The 15,200-nt window shown below is 30.3% G+C and overlaps 1 protein-coding gene across 1 annotated transcript; it reads right to left on the reverse strand.

Moving 5' to 3' along the window:
• Nucleotides 1-8,039: 8,039 nt before the first annotated feature.
• LOC131046076 (CBL-interacting serine/threonine-protein kinase 26) lies at nt 8,040-14,373 on the reverse strand. The gene is made up of 14 exons (XM_057979733.2): nt 13,912-14,373; nt 13,756-13,818; nt 13,594-13,665; nt 13,396-13,509; nt 13,224-13,304; nt 13,084-13,137; nt 12,875-13,000; nt 12,649-12,738; nt 12,443-12,562; nt 9,979-10,080; nt 9,763-9,879; nt 9,382-9,444; nt 9,227-9,301; nt 8,040-8,734 (listed from the first exon to the last, which is right to left on the reverse strand). The coding sequence occupies exons 1-14, from the start codon at nt 14,071-14,073 to the stop codon at nt 8,612-8,614; spliced, it is 1,362 nt and encodes a 453-aa protein (XP_057835716.2). The 5' UTR covers nt 14,074-14,373; the 3' UTR covers nt 8,040-8,611.
• Nucleotides 14,374-15,200: the final 827 nt, after the last annotated feature.

The raw sequence follows: 15,200 nt of genomic DNA on the forward strand, positions 1-15,200 counted from the left end.
AAAGACAAATAATTAAAAATAAATTTTAAACTTACATTTAAATTAAAAATTAAAATAAAATACACTAAATGAAAAGTCAAAATATATGAAAACACAAATAATAGTTTTAAATAATTCTAAATAATAAATATTTTAAATTGAAAAAAAATAAAAAATATTAAACTAATTTTTTTAATTTATTATAATTTAAATATTGATAAAATATGCATCTAAAAAATATAATTAATAGATTACAAACAACATTAACATTAATTGAATCACAATCCAATTCTTAACTATGAGATTTTTCATGTCTTGAATGATGTATTATTGTAGTTAGTTAGGGTATGTTCTTGCATTATTTAGATAAGATCTTTGCATATTGTATTGTGTCTAATAACTTAACTATAATTGTGTTTTTTGTTTTTCAATTGGTTCTTCCATTTCTTGTAGAACTTCTTGTGTGCACCTTGGGCTAGATTTATACCATAATTAAGTATTATAAGGGTTGTGGTTAGAATTTTTTAATTTTTAATCTCAATTTATAAATTTGACATTAATAATAAATATTTAAAAATATTAAGTATTTTTAAGTACAATTCTATTTCTATGTGAAATTAAGTATTATTGGATTTTAAATTATTAATGAAATCACTACAATATTTCTAAAGCTTACAATTAATTCTAAAATTAGAATAAATTATATTTTTTATACAATTAAATTAAAAAAATAAATCAACAATGGCTAATTATAATTTTAGAATAAATTAAAGACTAAAAAATAGATTTTGAACTTTACTTTTTTTGCATGCAAATCATTTCATATTAGAATTTTTAAAAGATCAAAAAATTAAATAATCAAATACCAAATAGATATATATTGAAAAATAAATATTCTATTATATTTAGAAAAACACTTTTGATAAAAAAAAAGGAAGTTATGTATGTAATTACAAAAAAAATCATTCTATTTTATGAAATTGTTTTTATAGAAAAAATCAACAATTTTTTTAAGATTTTATATAAATCTATAAAATATTAAATATATATATTTTTCATAATCAGATAAATGAATTTATAAAAAGTTTCCTCTCAAAGGCATTGTTAATGAGATTTTTGCTACTTTTCCATCTAACGGTTGTAAACATTTCAAACATCTTGCACGCCTCTAAGGTGATATTAACCATCGATAGCCCAATTAAGCTTGTAAATCTCATATAGGGAATGCCTATGGCATAATTATAAACAAGAAATTGCACTTTGGTGTGCAATGGGTATGCCAAAAAGGTGTGGAAGGTCAATTACAAAAAATTTTGGTTTATTTTGCATACATTTGTTTAGTGCATAAGTTCAATTGGTATGCCATTTAAAAAGTGATGTTGTTTGTGCAACCAAGGTCTCAATCAAATGATATCTTAAAATGAACTATGCATCTAGTTATGGGGATCCAAACATGAGTTAAAAAGATAGAGATAGGGAGGGAGAAACAAGAAGTGTGTGTGAAAGTGTGAGAGATATTGAGATAGAGATGGGGAGGATTAGCAAGGAGTGTGTTAACAAGATTTAGAGAGATAGATGATAGAGGATAGAGAAATAAAGATATATGAAGAGGGAGTAACATAGAGAGGAGAGAGAGGGAGAGGTATAGATAGGGAGAGATAAGGATAGAAAGGAGTGATATAGATAGATACAGAGAGAGAGAGAGAGAGAGAGAGAGAGAGAGAGAGAGAGAGAGAGAGAGAGAGAGAGAGAGAGAGAGAGAGAGAGAGAGAGAGAGAGAGAGAGAGAGAGAGAGAGAGAGAGAGAGAGAGATTAAATGTATTATATAAATTAAAGAAAAATTCAAAATATAACTATTCTATAATAAATTAAAATTTTAATAAGATAAATTATTATAAATTAAATTAACGAGATAATAACTTTTAATTATTATTGGTAGTTTCGTAAAAAGACATAAATAATTTTCAAACTCAAATCTAAAATTAAAATTAAAATAGAATAAACTAAATGCAAAGTCAAAATATACGAAAATCTAAATATTAATGAAAATAATAATGTAAATTTTTATAATAATTAATAAATAATAAATATTTTAAATAGAAAAATAATTAAATAAAATAAAACTATTTTTTTTAAATTTATTAATCTAATATATTAATAAAGCATGTGCATAAAAAATATAATTAATAGATTACAAACATTGTTAACATTAATTGGATCACAATTCAAATCCTAATCTTGAGATTTATCATATCTTAAATGATGGATAATGTAGTTAGTTATTGTATGTTCACGCAATATTTAGATCAGATCTTTAGATATTGTATTGTGTCTAATAACTTAACTATAATTATGATTTTCTTTTTAAATTGGTTTTGTGTGCACCTTGGGTTAGAATTAAACAATGATTAAGTATTATAAGGGTTATGGTTAAGATTATGATAAATTTGGCATTAATAATAAATATTTTAAGTGCTTTTAAGTACAATTCCATTTCTATGTGGGATTAAGTATTATTGGATCTAAACTTATTAATAAAATTATCACAATATTTTTTAAGATTACAATTAACTTTGAAATTATAACAAATTACAATTTTTAAAATTCATAAACATTTATTATCTAATACAAATAAATTAAATTAAATTAAATTTCTATTAAAAATAAATCAACAATGACTAGATATAGTTTTAGAATAAGTAAAATACTAAATTCTAGATTTAAAACTATAGAATAAGTTAAAGACTAAAATCTAGATTTAAAAGTAACTATCAATTCTAATTTATTCTTATTTTCATGCAAATCATTTTATATTAGAAATTTTAAATGATTAGTAAATAAAATAAAACTAGCAATCACACTTTGGTGTGCAATGGGTATGCCAAAAAGGTGTGAAAGGTTAATTAGGGGAAAAAAGGGTGTATTTTGCATACATTTGTTTAGTGTGTAAGTTCAATTGGTAGGCCATTTAAAAATTGATGTTGTTTGTGCAACCAAGGTCTCAATCAAGAAGTGATAGCTTAAAATTAACTATGCATCTAGTTATAGGGATCCAAACATGAGTTAAAAAAGAAAGATAGATATAATGGGATATAGATAGAGAGGGAGAGGAAGAGATGGGAAGATAGAGCTAAAGGGATCAATAGAGAGATAAAGGAGGTAATAGAGAGAAGAAGAGAGAGGGAGGAGAGATAGGGATAGAGATAGAGATAGAGAGGGAGAAACAAGGAGTGTGTGTGAAAGTGTGAGAGATATTGAGATAGAGATGCAAAGGAGCAACAAGGAGTGTGCGAACAAGATTTAGAGAGACAGATAGATAGAGGATAGAGAAATAAAGAGATGTAGAAAGAGAGATTAACATAGAGAGAAGAGAGAGGGAGAGGTATAGATAGGGAAAGATAAGGATAGAAAGGAGTGATAGGGATAGGCATAGTGGGAGAGAGACAGAGATGGAGAGAGAGAGAGAGAGAGAGAGAGAGAGAGAGAGAGAGAGAGAGAGAGAGAGAGAGAGAGAGAGAGAGAGAGAGAGAGAGAGAGAGAGATGCACAAAGAGGTAAGGAGATTAGAGGTAGGGGAGAGAGAGAGAGAAAAATGTGGAGATGGAGAGAGAGACATAGAGGAAGAAGAAGAAGGTAAATAGAGAGATAGAAAGATAAATTAAATGTATTATATAAATTAAAAAAAAATTCAAAATATAACTGTTCTAAAATAAATTTTAATTTTCATAAGATAAATAATTATAAATTAAATTAAGGGGGATGATCCCACAACGCAGTGGTGAGCTATGATCCTCCTACATGGGAGGTCTTGGGTTTGAGTCTACTCGAGGCCCATGTGTCCCACACACAAGTAATGTAGAGAGAAGGTGATGTCTGGGCGTGGAAGACAAAATGACAAAAGGAGATATAAGGGTGTTCTTGTCAAACAAACATGACAATGAGGCCCCTCAAAAATGTGGTCTCATTGGTTCATAGCTCAAGTCAAAAGCAAATACTGCTTCGACTATGATTGATTAAAGAAATTATAAATTAAATTAACTCTAATAACTTTAAATTATTATTTATAATTTCGTAAAAAGACATAATAATTAAAAATAAATTTCAAAACTAAATCTACCTACTAATGGGCAATATAGGGTTAATCTTAAGAGGTATAGGGAAGATGTGGAGTGGATCAAACCGGAACAAGGTTGGGTGAAGGTTACTTTTGATAGTGCTTTGAAAGGGAATCCTAGACCTTCGAGGGCAGGGTGTGTTGCTAGGGACTCTGATAGAAACATCCTTGCCATAGATTCACATAAATTGGAGAATGGGACAAACAATGTAGTAGAGGTGCAAGTAGCAGCATTGGCAATGATTTATCAAAAGGATCAAAGTTGATCAATTGCATCAAGAAGGGGATTCTCAAATAGTAATAAATGCAATTGCAAATGGGGGCGCCCATGATTGGAAAATTGATAAGTGGGTCAAAATTATTCAAAGAAAATTAGAAGGTTTCAAATCTTTCACTCTTTCGCATGTGTACATGGAAGGCAATGTTTTGGCCGACTCGTTGTCCAAGTTGGCGGTTGAGTTGGCAGCGTGATCTTGATGCTATTGATTTGACTATGATGTGTGGCATCGGTATGGGTCTTGTTTCATTTATTTTTGGTGGCCCTAACGTAGGGAAGGATGATATGTTTTGAGGTGGCAGAGTGTGGGAGGTCAGACATTTATTGCCCACATGCTTTGAGGCTTCAGGTTTAATATTGTGTTTATTTTTGCTTTGTGTGCATTTGTGTTTCCTTGGATTTGGTCTGGAAACTTCCTGGAGAAGCAGCGCGTGGGTAATTTGTTTCCATGGAGGCCAACTTCATCTTGGAAGAGAGTAAGCAACAAATGGCTTTTTGGGGGAAAATCACAAATGACCATTTGAAGAATGTATTCACTACAGATGACCACTTTTTCTCATCTAGGTCAGGCAAGTTTTGGGATATGAATTTTTGCTGGCAAACATGAAGTATAGGGTAAATACAAACATTTTGTCCATGTTTTGTGCATGGGGCTTGGATTGCAGTATTGTCCAAGAGGTGAAGAGAATAATGGAGCTTTGTGTGAAACCAAAATGGAGGGTGGGATTGGATGCCCTTCTTGCATTGGCAAAGCCAGGACAAGGGTTTGTCACAACTCTCGGTGATTGGGTAGTGGTTCTTGGTTACCCTCCCAATGTGCATCCTTTATTTCTGTGGAAATCTATGGAGGGTATAAATAAACGCAGGCGCATTGCCGTGGAGGGGTGGTAGACTATCAGAGATTATGTGATTAATTGGGAGAAAGTGTTGGCATCTGGACTGTCAAGGGAGATGATGGATCGATCTCAAGTCAAGTATAAGTTGGCAAATTATTGGAGGGGTTGTCATCCACAGAGCAGAGGTAGGGGTCAAGGTGTGCATGGTCAAGGTGTTGGGGGTGGGCATCGAATAAGGAGGTCTTGCAAACAAAGTAATGTAGAGGTACTACGTATTGATGGGGATGGTGAACGAGCATGAAGTTTTTTCTGATGTTTGTTTTGTATAAACTTTGTTCCTTTCTGCATAGTTTGTCATGGGTTCGTGGTAGCTCGAGTGATATTTTTTGTAATGCCCGCACATTGGTAGGTAGGTAGGTGTGGTAGGGTTCAAACTGGTTTTTGATACTACCAGTGATGCCATTTTTTGTATTTTGGACTTTTTAAATATTATTAATAAAATAAATATTTTACCGACCAAAAAAATAAATTCAAATTCAAATCTAAAATTAAAATTAAAATAGAATAAACTAAATGCAAAGTCAAAATATTAATAAAAAATAATAATTTAAATTATTTATAATAAATAATAAATATTTTAAATTGAAAAATAACTAAATAAAAATAAAACTACTTTTTAAAAATTTATTAGATCTAAAATATTAATAAAACATGTACCTAAAAAATATAATTAATATAGATTGCAAACATAAGTAACATTAATTGAATCACAATGCAAATCCTAACCTGAAGATTTATCATATCTTAAATGATGCATAATGTAATTAGTTAAGGTATGTTCTTGCATTATTTAGATCAGATCTATTGTATTGTGTCTAATAACTTAACTATAATTATGATTTTTTCTTTTTAAACTAGTTATGTGTGCACCATGGGCTAGAATTAAACCATAATTAAGTATTCTAAGGGTTATGGTTAGGAATATTATAAATTTAGCATTAATAATAAATATTTTATTTAATTTTACGTACAATTTCATTTCTATGTGAGATTAAGTGTTATTGGATCTAAAAGTATTACTCAAATCACCACAATATTTTTTAAGCTTACATTTAACTTTAAAATTATAATAAATTGTAATTTTAAAAATTTATAAACATTTAGTATCTAATACAAATAAATTAAATTTCTATTAAAAAAAATCAATAATGAGTAATTATAATTTTAGAAAAAGACAAAAGTCTAGATTTAATCTTTCAATTCTAATTTATTCTTTTTTTTGTATGCAAAACATTTCATATTAGAAATTTTAAATGATTAGTAAATTAAATAAAATTAAATATATAAAATGATATATATTCACTAAAAAACATTCTATTTTATTTTAAAAATCACGTTTAACAAGAAAATCAGTTTAAAATAAAAAAGAATTTATGTATCTAATTATAAAAAAGCATTGTATTTTATCAAATGAAATTGTTTTTAAACAAAAAATTAAGTTAAATAAAATTTTGTGGGATTTATATTGCTATAACATCTAATGGTTGTGAACGTTTCAATCATCTTGCAAGCCTCTAAGATGATATCAACCGTGGATCGTCCAATTGAGCTTGTAAAGCTCACATAGGGAATGCCTTCGTCGTAATTAAATATATCAAATAGTAAATAGATATGTATTCACTAAAAAACATTCTATTTTATTTTAAAAATCACTTTTAACAAGAAAATCAATTTAAAATAAAAAAGAATTTATGTATCTAATTATAAAAATCATTGTATTTTATCAAATGAAATTGTTTTTAAACAAAAATCTAAGTTAAATAATTTTTTGTGGGATTTATGTTTCTTTTCCATCTAATGGTTGTAAATGTTTCAATCATCTTGCAAGCCTCTAAGATGATATCAACCATGGATCGTACGCCTTCGGCGTAATTAAAATATAATTGTATTTTTTATTGACATTTAATTAATAACTAGAATAATTATACATGCCAATGTTTGAATAGATGTTGCCAAAAGAAAATATATCTAACCACAAACATGGACAATGTGTCTACATTTGCCACATAAACACACAAATCATGGTCCATAGACTCAACCATGCACTTAGATAGGGCGACAAGGTTGACTATGTTGATGATAATGAAAAATCTTTACTAAAAATATCTATGCAACAAACTAAAACACACGACATATAAAGAAGACACTTAGTTTTTTAAACTCTCCTTATCTACTGTGAGTTTTAGTTTACTATATAAACACGAGTATCTTTGCTCCATTCATCAACAATGAATTAAGTTTTTGTTCCTTTTTAGCATGCTAGTGGATTTAGTGCATAACAAAGTGTACGAAAATATTGAGTTAGTGGATGGGTCATTAGGTGGGATGACTTACTACAATAAACATATCAATGCATGGATGCAAAATGATGCTCAATTCAGTCTAACAATGACTTTTTGACAAATCCAAAAGTAGTTAGGCATATTACAATCATAATATCCTTGGGCCCGGTGGTGATAAGGATATCCCATTTGTTTTGAGGCGGCCATAGATGCCAAACTAACTTAATTGATTGATTCGATATCGCCACAACAACTTATTGACCATGGATTCAATCTTTGGCAAAAATACAATCAAGGTATCCAAACAATCTAATAACCATCTTTTGCATGTAACTTGTGGCGAATATTTTATCTAATCACGTATATTATCTGTGATATTTCAATTTCAACTCCACACTCTACTTGCTTCTGACGCAAAGCATATAGAACCTACCAATGACATGGATCATTATGTCCAAATCATGCTTAAAAGAGTGCAACTTTGGAACATGCTTGAGGTATACATATATCCAACTTCACGTAGAAAATATATACAAATACAAATATAATAATATGCCTCAAAGATTAATTAAATTATAATATCTGCCTTGCATTTTCTCGTGCTTGAAAAACTTGTGATCTAAGAACAATCTTCTACCAATTTCATTTTCGATGGCGAATGTTCGCTCACCCCCACCAAATCTCCTATTTGACAAGACTGACATTTCTAAACTTATTTACATTACATACGCCACTAAGTGGTATTATTATAAATTCTCGCTGAACAAGCAAACAATGCCGTATTTTAGCTGGCAATCTCATTCTGCAATAGTTCTTATAGGATTACCTCTCTGTCCGTCACGTGCAAACAAATCCTCCTTTCCATTTCCTTGTAGTTGTCGCTAACGTAAATTGTGTGTACGAGCAAAGACTTTAACCACCAGCAGCGTATGCATAAAGGTTGCCCATTTGACTGTAATTTTTAATTTGATTGAATAAACCAATTTTCCTAAAAATAAATGTACAATGAATGAAGTTTTATGTGAATTTTTTGTACAATGATGTGGATGAAAGCAACCGCGAGATTAACAATTATTAACCACAGGAAGTGCCCCTTCTGTTCTCCAGACAGTGTTATCATCGTCAAACTTCACTTTAGGTGAAGAAAGATCATCTGAGCTAAGATTACTAGAGAGTTCTCTGCACAGCTGCAAAAGCGAAGGTAACTCAATCATCAGTAAAATAATTTGATAGAGACATTAAATTTTTACAGTTTATGTTAAATAAGTTATTGGTTGTTTTTGAATTCAATTATGTGAGAATTTTTTACATCAATCTTGTGGATCACACTCTTACTCGATCCATCATGGATGAATCAAAATGTGATTCAAAACATTGATGTAAAACATTCTCTACAATTATATCTAAACATATCACTTATATATTATTTTAATTTAGATTCATTCCAGGGAGCATGGAGTGAATATACACCATAACGTAATATATTTTTGACTTCAAATTTCATCTTCTTTATCGAATTAGTTAAACAGAGCTTTCAGTTCTTGAAAAATTAAAGAATATCATGGGACTGTGACCAAGGCTGCCAACCCGCCTTTGCAAATAAAATAAATTCTTACTTTTCAGTGAATTTTGAGTTATTGGGGCTATGAGGAAAACGACAAAAAAATATTTATAATTACCTCCTTGTAAAGGTCTCTATCTCCGCAACATTTTCGCAGCTCAACAACATGCAAACAAGGGGTTACCTCGAAAACCTGCGCAGTAAATGACGGTACATTACTAAATATTATTCTCCTTAATTTGCTTTGAATTTTAGAACTATGCAAACACTCACCTCCACGGCAACCGACAGGTGTCCATTTTCCCTCGACTTAGGATCCCTTTGTCTTAACATAAGCTGGAAAACGTGATCTCCGGGTTAGAATATAATCAATAGAAATCTCATCAAGCCTAGTCATAGCTTTAATTTAACTTCAATAAAAACCATATCCTGCCACGTGGGAAACGATGATTTCGTATATTTTTATTCTGGGGAGTTGAATTTAAAACCTACTTTTATTGGAATATATGCTTGAACGTAAATTTCCAAGAGTCTTATCCTAATTCCTGGCGACCATTTCGGAGTGTTCCAGCTAGACGATACACACATGAAATTATCACCCCGGAAAATATAAGTAAAGAAAACTCCAAAGGCAGGTAAAAGAAAAATACAAACCTTGCCTTTTTTCTTCTGCACTTCGAATCCCATGTTCCTGGTCGTCTCCTCTGTTCTTTCAATAATCTCTTTGGCGGGAAACATGGACAAAATACTGGTTTTCCTTTGCGCAGCATCCTGTCAAACGACAAAATTCTCTCAGATTTCTGTTGCCTCCAGTAGCCCAACAGAGATTTGAATTTAAATGCGTTTCAAGATTTTCTGGGAAAATCTTACCTCTTCCTCGAATAACCCCGAAAGATCAAGGCTGACGGACATAGCTATCAACTGAAATGCGTTCATGGGAACTGGCCCTGTTCCCTCCGTCAGCAGATGTTCCTGTCAATAGAATGGCATCACTAACGTTAAACTCCTCAAATTTATATTCTTACAGCTGTGGATTTTTTCGAATAAAATACAGATGACTCTTGTTTTATTGCAAGGACAAGCCTGACAGCCTGGAAGGCAGGACAGCTGGATATTAGGCTGAGAAGTGTCCTAATAGTACTTACGTGGAGGGAGAAGAATATTTAAAGTACAGACGTGGACAACAAAACAATGATACGTGGACGGAGAAGAATATTTAAACTACAGACATGGACAACAAAAGAAGGATACGTGGAGGGAGAAGAATATTTAAAGTACAGACGTGGACAACAAAACAATGATACGTGGACGGAGAAGAATATTTAAACTACAGACATGGACAACAAAACAAGGATACGTGGACGGAGAAGAATATTTAAAGTACAGGCGTGGACAACAAAACAAGGATACGTGTCAGATAAACTTTGGCGATGGTCTGCCAATTATACTAGTCAACGTGGAGAACCATGAACAGCGCAAGGCTGGACCACACGTCAGATAAATATTATTTAGGATGACACAAGAACAGTTGTTGATTTGTAGTTGTTATTTAAAGAAAAATAATTAATTTATAAATAAAATAACATTATGAAAGCTTTATACTTTAGTAAAAGAGTAAGGATAAGAACAATAGATTTTGTAACGAAAGATATTACTTTTATAAGAGGTATAATCTTTTATAACTTTATAAAAATGATAGAATTTTTTGATAAAATTGTGTAGTGATTTTTAAATAATATTGAAGATTTCAGAATTTTTTGATAAAATTGTGTAGTGATTTTTAAATAATATTGAAGATTTCATTTTGTTTAATAACATATTATAGTTTGAAATATTGATGTAAAAATTATTATATATTAAATAGAATAAGATAAATATTGATTTATAGTTTTGTTATATATAATTGGGATGTGATTTTATTTGTTTTTTAGTAAGATAAACAGCAGATGTGATTTTATTTGTTATTTTTATACATTGTAAGGATTTGTTTTATCATGAAAAAGAGGTTGGATGATTAAAATTAAAATTTTATTGAGTCTTGTTGAAAATTTTATTATTATTTCTACATCTTTTGCTTTTATGAATTTATTCAAATATTTTATCAATTCTTTGATGTACTTAATTTTTCTATTAAATAAGTTGTTTATTAGCATTCAAATTACATCCCTATGATCTCTATATTATATTTGAGTGTTCTATCAAAAAATTATTTTTAAATCAATATCATTTAAAAAATGAGGATAAAATTTAATTTACTTTTTCTAATACATATATTCTTGTATAAAATTTTCTTATAATAAATTTCTGCAAATGTCATATCATGTTATTCACTATATTTGTTTGGCTATTTTAACAATCTTTTGTAGAATTAATATTCTTTAATACAATATTCTTATTATTCTTTTTCTAATATAAATATTTGTTGGACTAATTAATTTCTCCATCTTGCATGAGATTGGACTAATTAATTTCTCCATCTTGCATGAGATCAACTGGAGTATTGTAGTTTTCTACGAGCTAAAAATAGGATTTTTAAATGTAGAAGTTGGCATAGTAATTTCTTCCACTTTGCATGGGAAGAACTGTTATTTGTCAAGGCAAAAAATGAGAGTTCTAAAAATATAAGCTACATGCATAAATAACTATAGTTTTGTATGAATATGCATTAATCTTTTCTATTTCAATTGACCAGTGATCAAGAAGTTTTGCATTGTTAAGAATCAATAAAAAAAATTATTTGTCTATTGTTGATTTTTGTGTTAAATTATTTTTCTTCAATAATTTGGTTTGATTTTTTTTTTTTGACTTGATCTTGGTAGGTTCCTTAGAACCTTTCAACTTCAGACCAAAAATCCATAAAAATCCATTGACTTTTGAGTTATTTTCAAATCTAATGTTTAGCAGTAATGTTTGAAAATATACTCAAACCAATACAATACAAAAACAAACTTTACATTAAAGAATAAAAAAAGCATAATCCAAGAAAGAGGAAATTTAAAAGAGATTTACAACTCAAACCAAAATATCCAGAATATAAGAAAGAAAGTTAAATAAGATTTACAAATCAAACCAAAAAATCTTGAATATAAGAAAAAGAAAGTTAAAAGAAATTTACAACCCAAACCAATAAAATTTTTATTAGCTTAATTCATATCTTTCTGAATTTAATCATATAGATTATTTTATTGTCAATGTTTCAGATCAAATTTCAGAAACCATCATGAAAACAATATTCATCAAAGTAGAATATGCACACCGGCTGACAACTGTTCTGCAGTTTTATAAAATGGAAAGAACACCAATTATATTTTTCAACTACGCTTAAGAAGCATACCTCCACATTTGTGAATGCGGCATTGATATCAATCAAATTGGTGTCCTCCTCCATAAGTTCTGCAGGAGAGTATCCTTGCTTGAACCACGCGTTCTCAATTATTTCCGGTATAGTTATTCTCTGTAAAAACCCAAAATTTTTAAGAATATTATGTCCGGAAACTTTACCGATACGTCATATCAGCGAAAGGGTCAAAAAAATCATACCGTTTTGAGATTGGGATCGAGTATTCTTTTGATCAATTTCCGAGCGCCGGATGAAAGCCAATTGGGGCATTTAAAATCGCCTTTGAAAATCTGCACAATGCATGTCATCTTACTCAATTGCCTCCTAAAAAAAAATTTCGGAGTATTTCAATTATTTGCTTCACAGTTAACAGAAAATAGCTACCTTATGCTAAAGAATTACAGGTAAGAGAAATTAAGTATTTACCTTCTGATAAAGAACTACAATATTTCTATCCTCAAACGGCAACCAACCAGTGAGGAGAACAAAGAGAATTACGCCACAAGACCATAGATCGGCTGTAGCCCCGTCGTAGCCTCTGTTCGCAATAACCTGTGCGAATCCAAAATAATAACCTTAAGAAATCTACTCGCCTTCAATATTATGTATATTAAAAGCTTTAAGCTGCTCTTTACCTCCGGGGCTATATAGTTAGGGCTTCCACAAGTTGTATGTAGCAGCCCGTCTGCCTGCGAAGAATTGCAATACAACGGCTTAAAATACCATTAAAGTGTGACTGCACACAAATTATGTCAATTATTTGCTGTAAACATACCCTAAATTGCTGCGGCAACGCACTGAGACCAAAATCAGAAACTTTCACGTTTCCATTGGCATCCAGAAGCACATTTTCCGGCTGAAAAATCATTTTTTCCATTTAATATTAAAGATTATTTTTCCACAACCCCACAAACAAATACAAATTGCGCCGTTTTCAGACATCTTACCTTCAAATCCCTGTGGTAGACACCCCTGCTGTGGCAATATCCGACGGCGTCAATTAGCTGCTGGAAATACTTTCTCGCTACGTTTTCATGGAGTTCTCCGTTACTCGCCTCAATCTAAAGATTAACATTTATATGTGAAAAACCAGAGCACTAAATTAAAAAAGGAAAAGCTTCACAAGATAGCTTCATCATACTCACGATTTTGTCAAGCAAGTCTCCCCCGGTAACAAACTCGAGAACAATATATATCTTCTTCTTGCTCGCCAAAATCTGTCAGACATTGACACCAGAAATCATATTAAATGTCTGTTAAAAACTGCCTTGGAAGATTCTTATCATAATGCCTGCTCAAGCAAATACCTCGTATAATCTCACGACATTAGGATGTTTAATGAGCTTCAGCGTACATATTTCCCTTTTAATCTACAAACAGAAGAAATCTTGCACATCAAATCAGTACATAAAAATATTGCAATTGTTCCAAATCAAAGCTTTATATGTTTTGCATTTCCTTACATGATTCACGATTTTGCACCGGAAAACCTTCTCCTTGTCCAAGATTTTCACGGCATAGCTCTGTCCTGTTTCCACGTCAATGGCGAGTTTAACCTTTGCGAATTTCCCCTCTCCAAGAGTCCTTCCTAGCTCATATTTTCCAATCCGATTTTTAAATTTCATTCCTGTTTTCTTGTTCGCCAGCGGTAAAAGTCCGGCGGATCGTATCGCAGACCTAGGTTTCCGCTGCAATCTCCAGTAGAAGCGACAATTATTTGACGAGCAAAATACAGGAACCCAGGTTCGAATCACAAAGCGCGTTATTATTATAGCAATCGACAATCTTTTTTTCCGGTTCAAACAAATCCTTTTTATTAACTCGGTCCAAACACGAAAGAGCAAGCCACGTTCACCAGATAAGAAGTAGGTAATAATTGGTTTTACTCCTCCTCACGCCTATATACACGCTGATGTGAGCCACGAGAGCTTCCGGGAAATAAGGGTTTTATACAGGGAAAGAAAAATAAACAAAAACGGCAGGTGGTCTTGTCCGTTGAAACTTGGCGACTGCTTCAACTTTTAGATGAAGCTGTCCGAATATTCTTGAACCTTCCTTAAACTTAGTAATGCTCTATATGGTGGTTTTTACACTTTTTAGATAGTATATGACAATGTAAAACTATATTTAATTTTACGGATAAAATAATATAAAATTAAAAAATAATTTTAATAAATTATTATTTTTATCACCTATTTAAGTGTCACAAATTCATATGCATATGTGAGAATAATACTCCTCTAGCGTAATGACACTTTGAGTTATTGTTCATTATTCCACTTAAAAAGTTATTATATTGTAATCAATAGTGTACTCGTTATTATTCAATTGTTTTTCCATCAATTACATCTATGAATTTTTTTCTTACTATGTTTATTTTTTATTTTTCAAATAGTTAGATGCATGATTTTTAAGTTTTCAAATTACAATAAAATATAATGAATACTATGAAAACTATTGTCAAAAACTATAAAAATAATAATAATAATTAAACTTACAATAAAAACTAGATACCATTTTACCAATTATATTGTTAACAATTTATCTCTTTTACCACTTTCAAAATTACCTCTAAAATTCAACCAATCAATCTTTCATGATATCTAAGAGATATTATATAATGAATTCTATGAAAACTATTGTCAAACGATAAAAAATAAAAAATATTATTTTATTATAAAATGTATTCAAATATTGTTGCTTGTTTTTGAAATAAAAAAATATTGAAAATTTAATAAACTTTTAAAAATGT

Source organism: Cryptomeria japonica, chromosome 7 (assembly GCF_030272615.1).
Source record: "Cryptomeria japonica chromosome 7, Sugi_1.0, whole genome shotgun sequence".
NCBI classification, from domain to species: domain Eukaryota; kingdom Viridiplantae; phylum Streptophyta; class Pinopsida; order Cupressales; family Cupressaceae; genus Cryptomeria; species Cryptomeria japonica.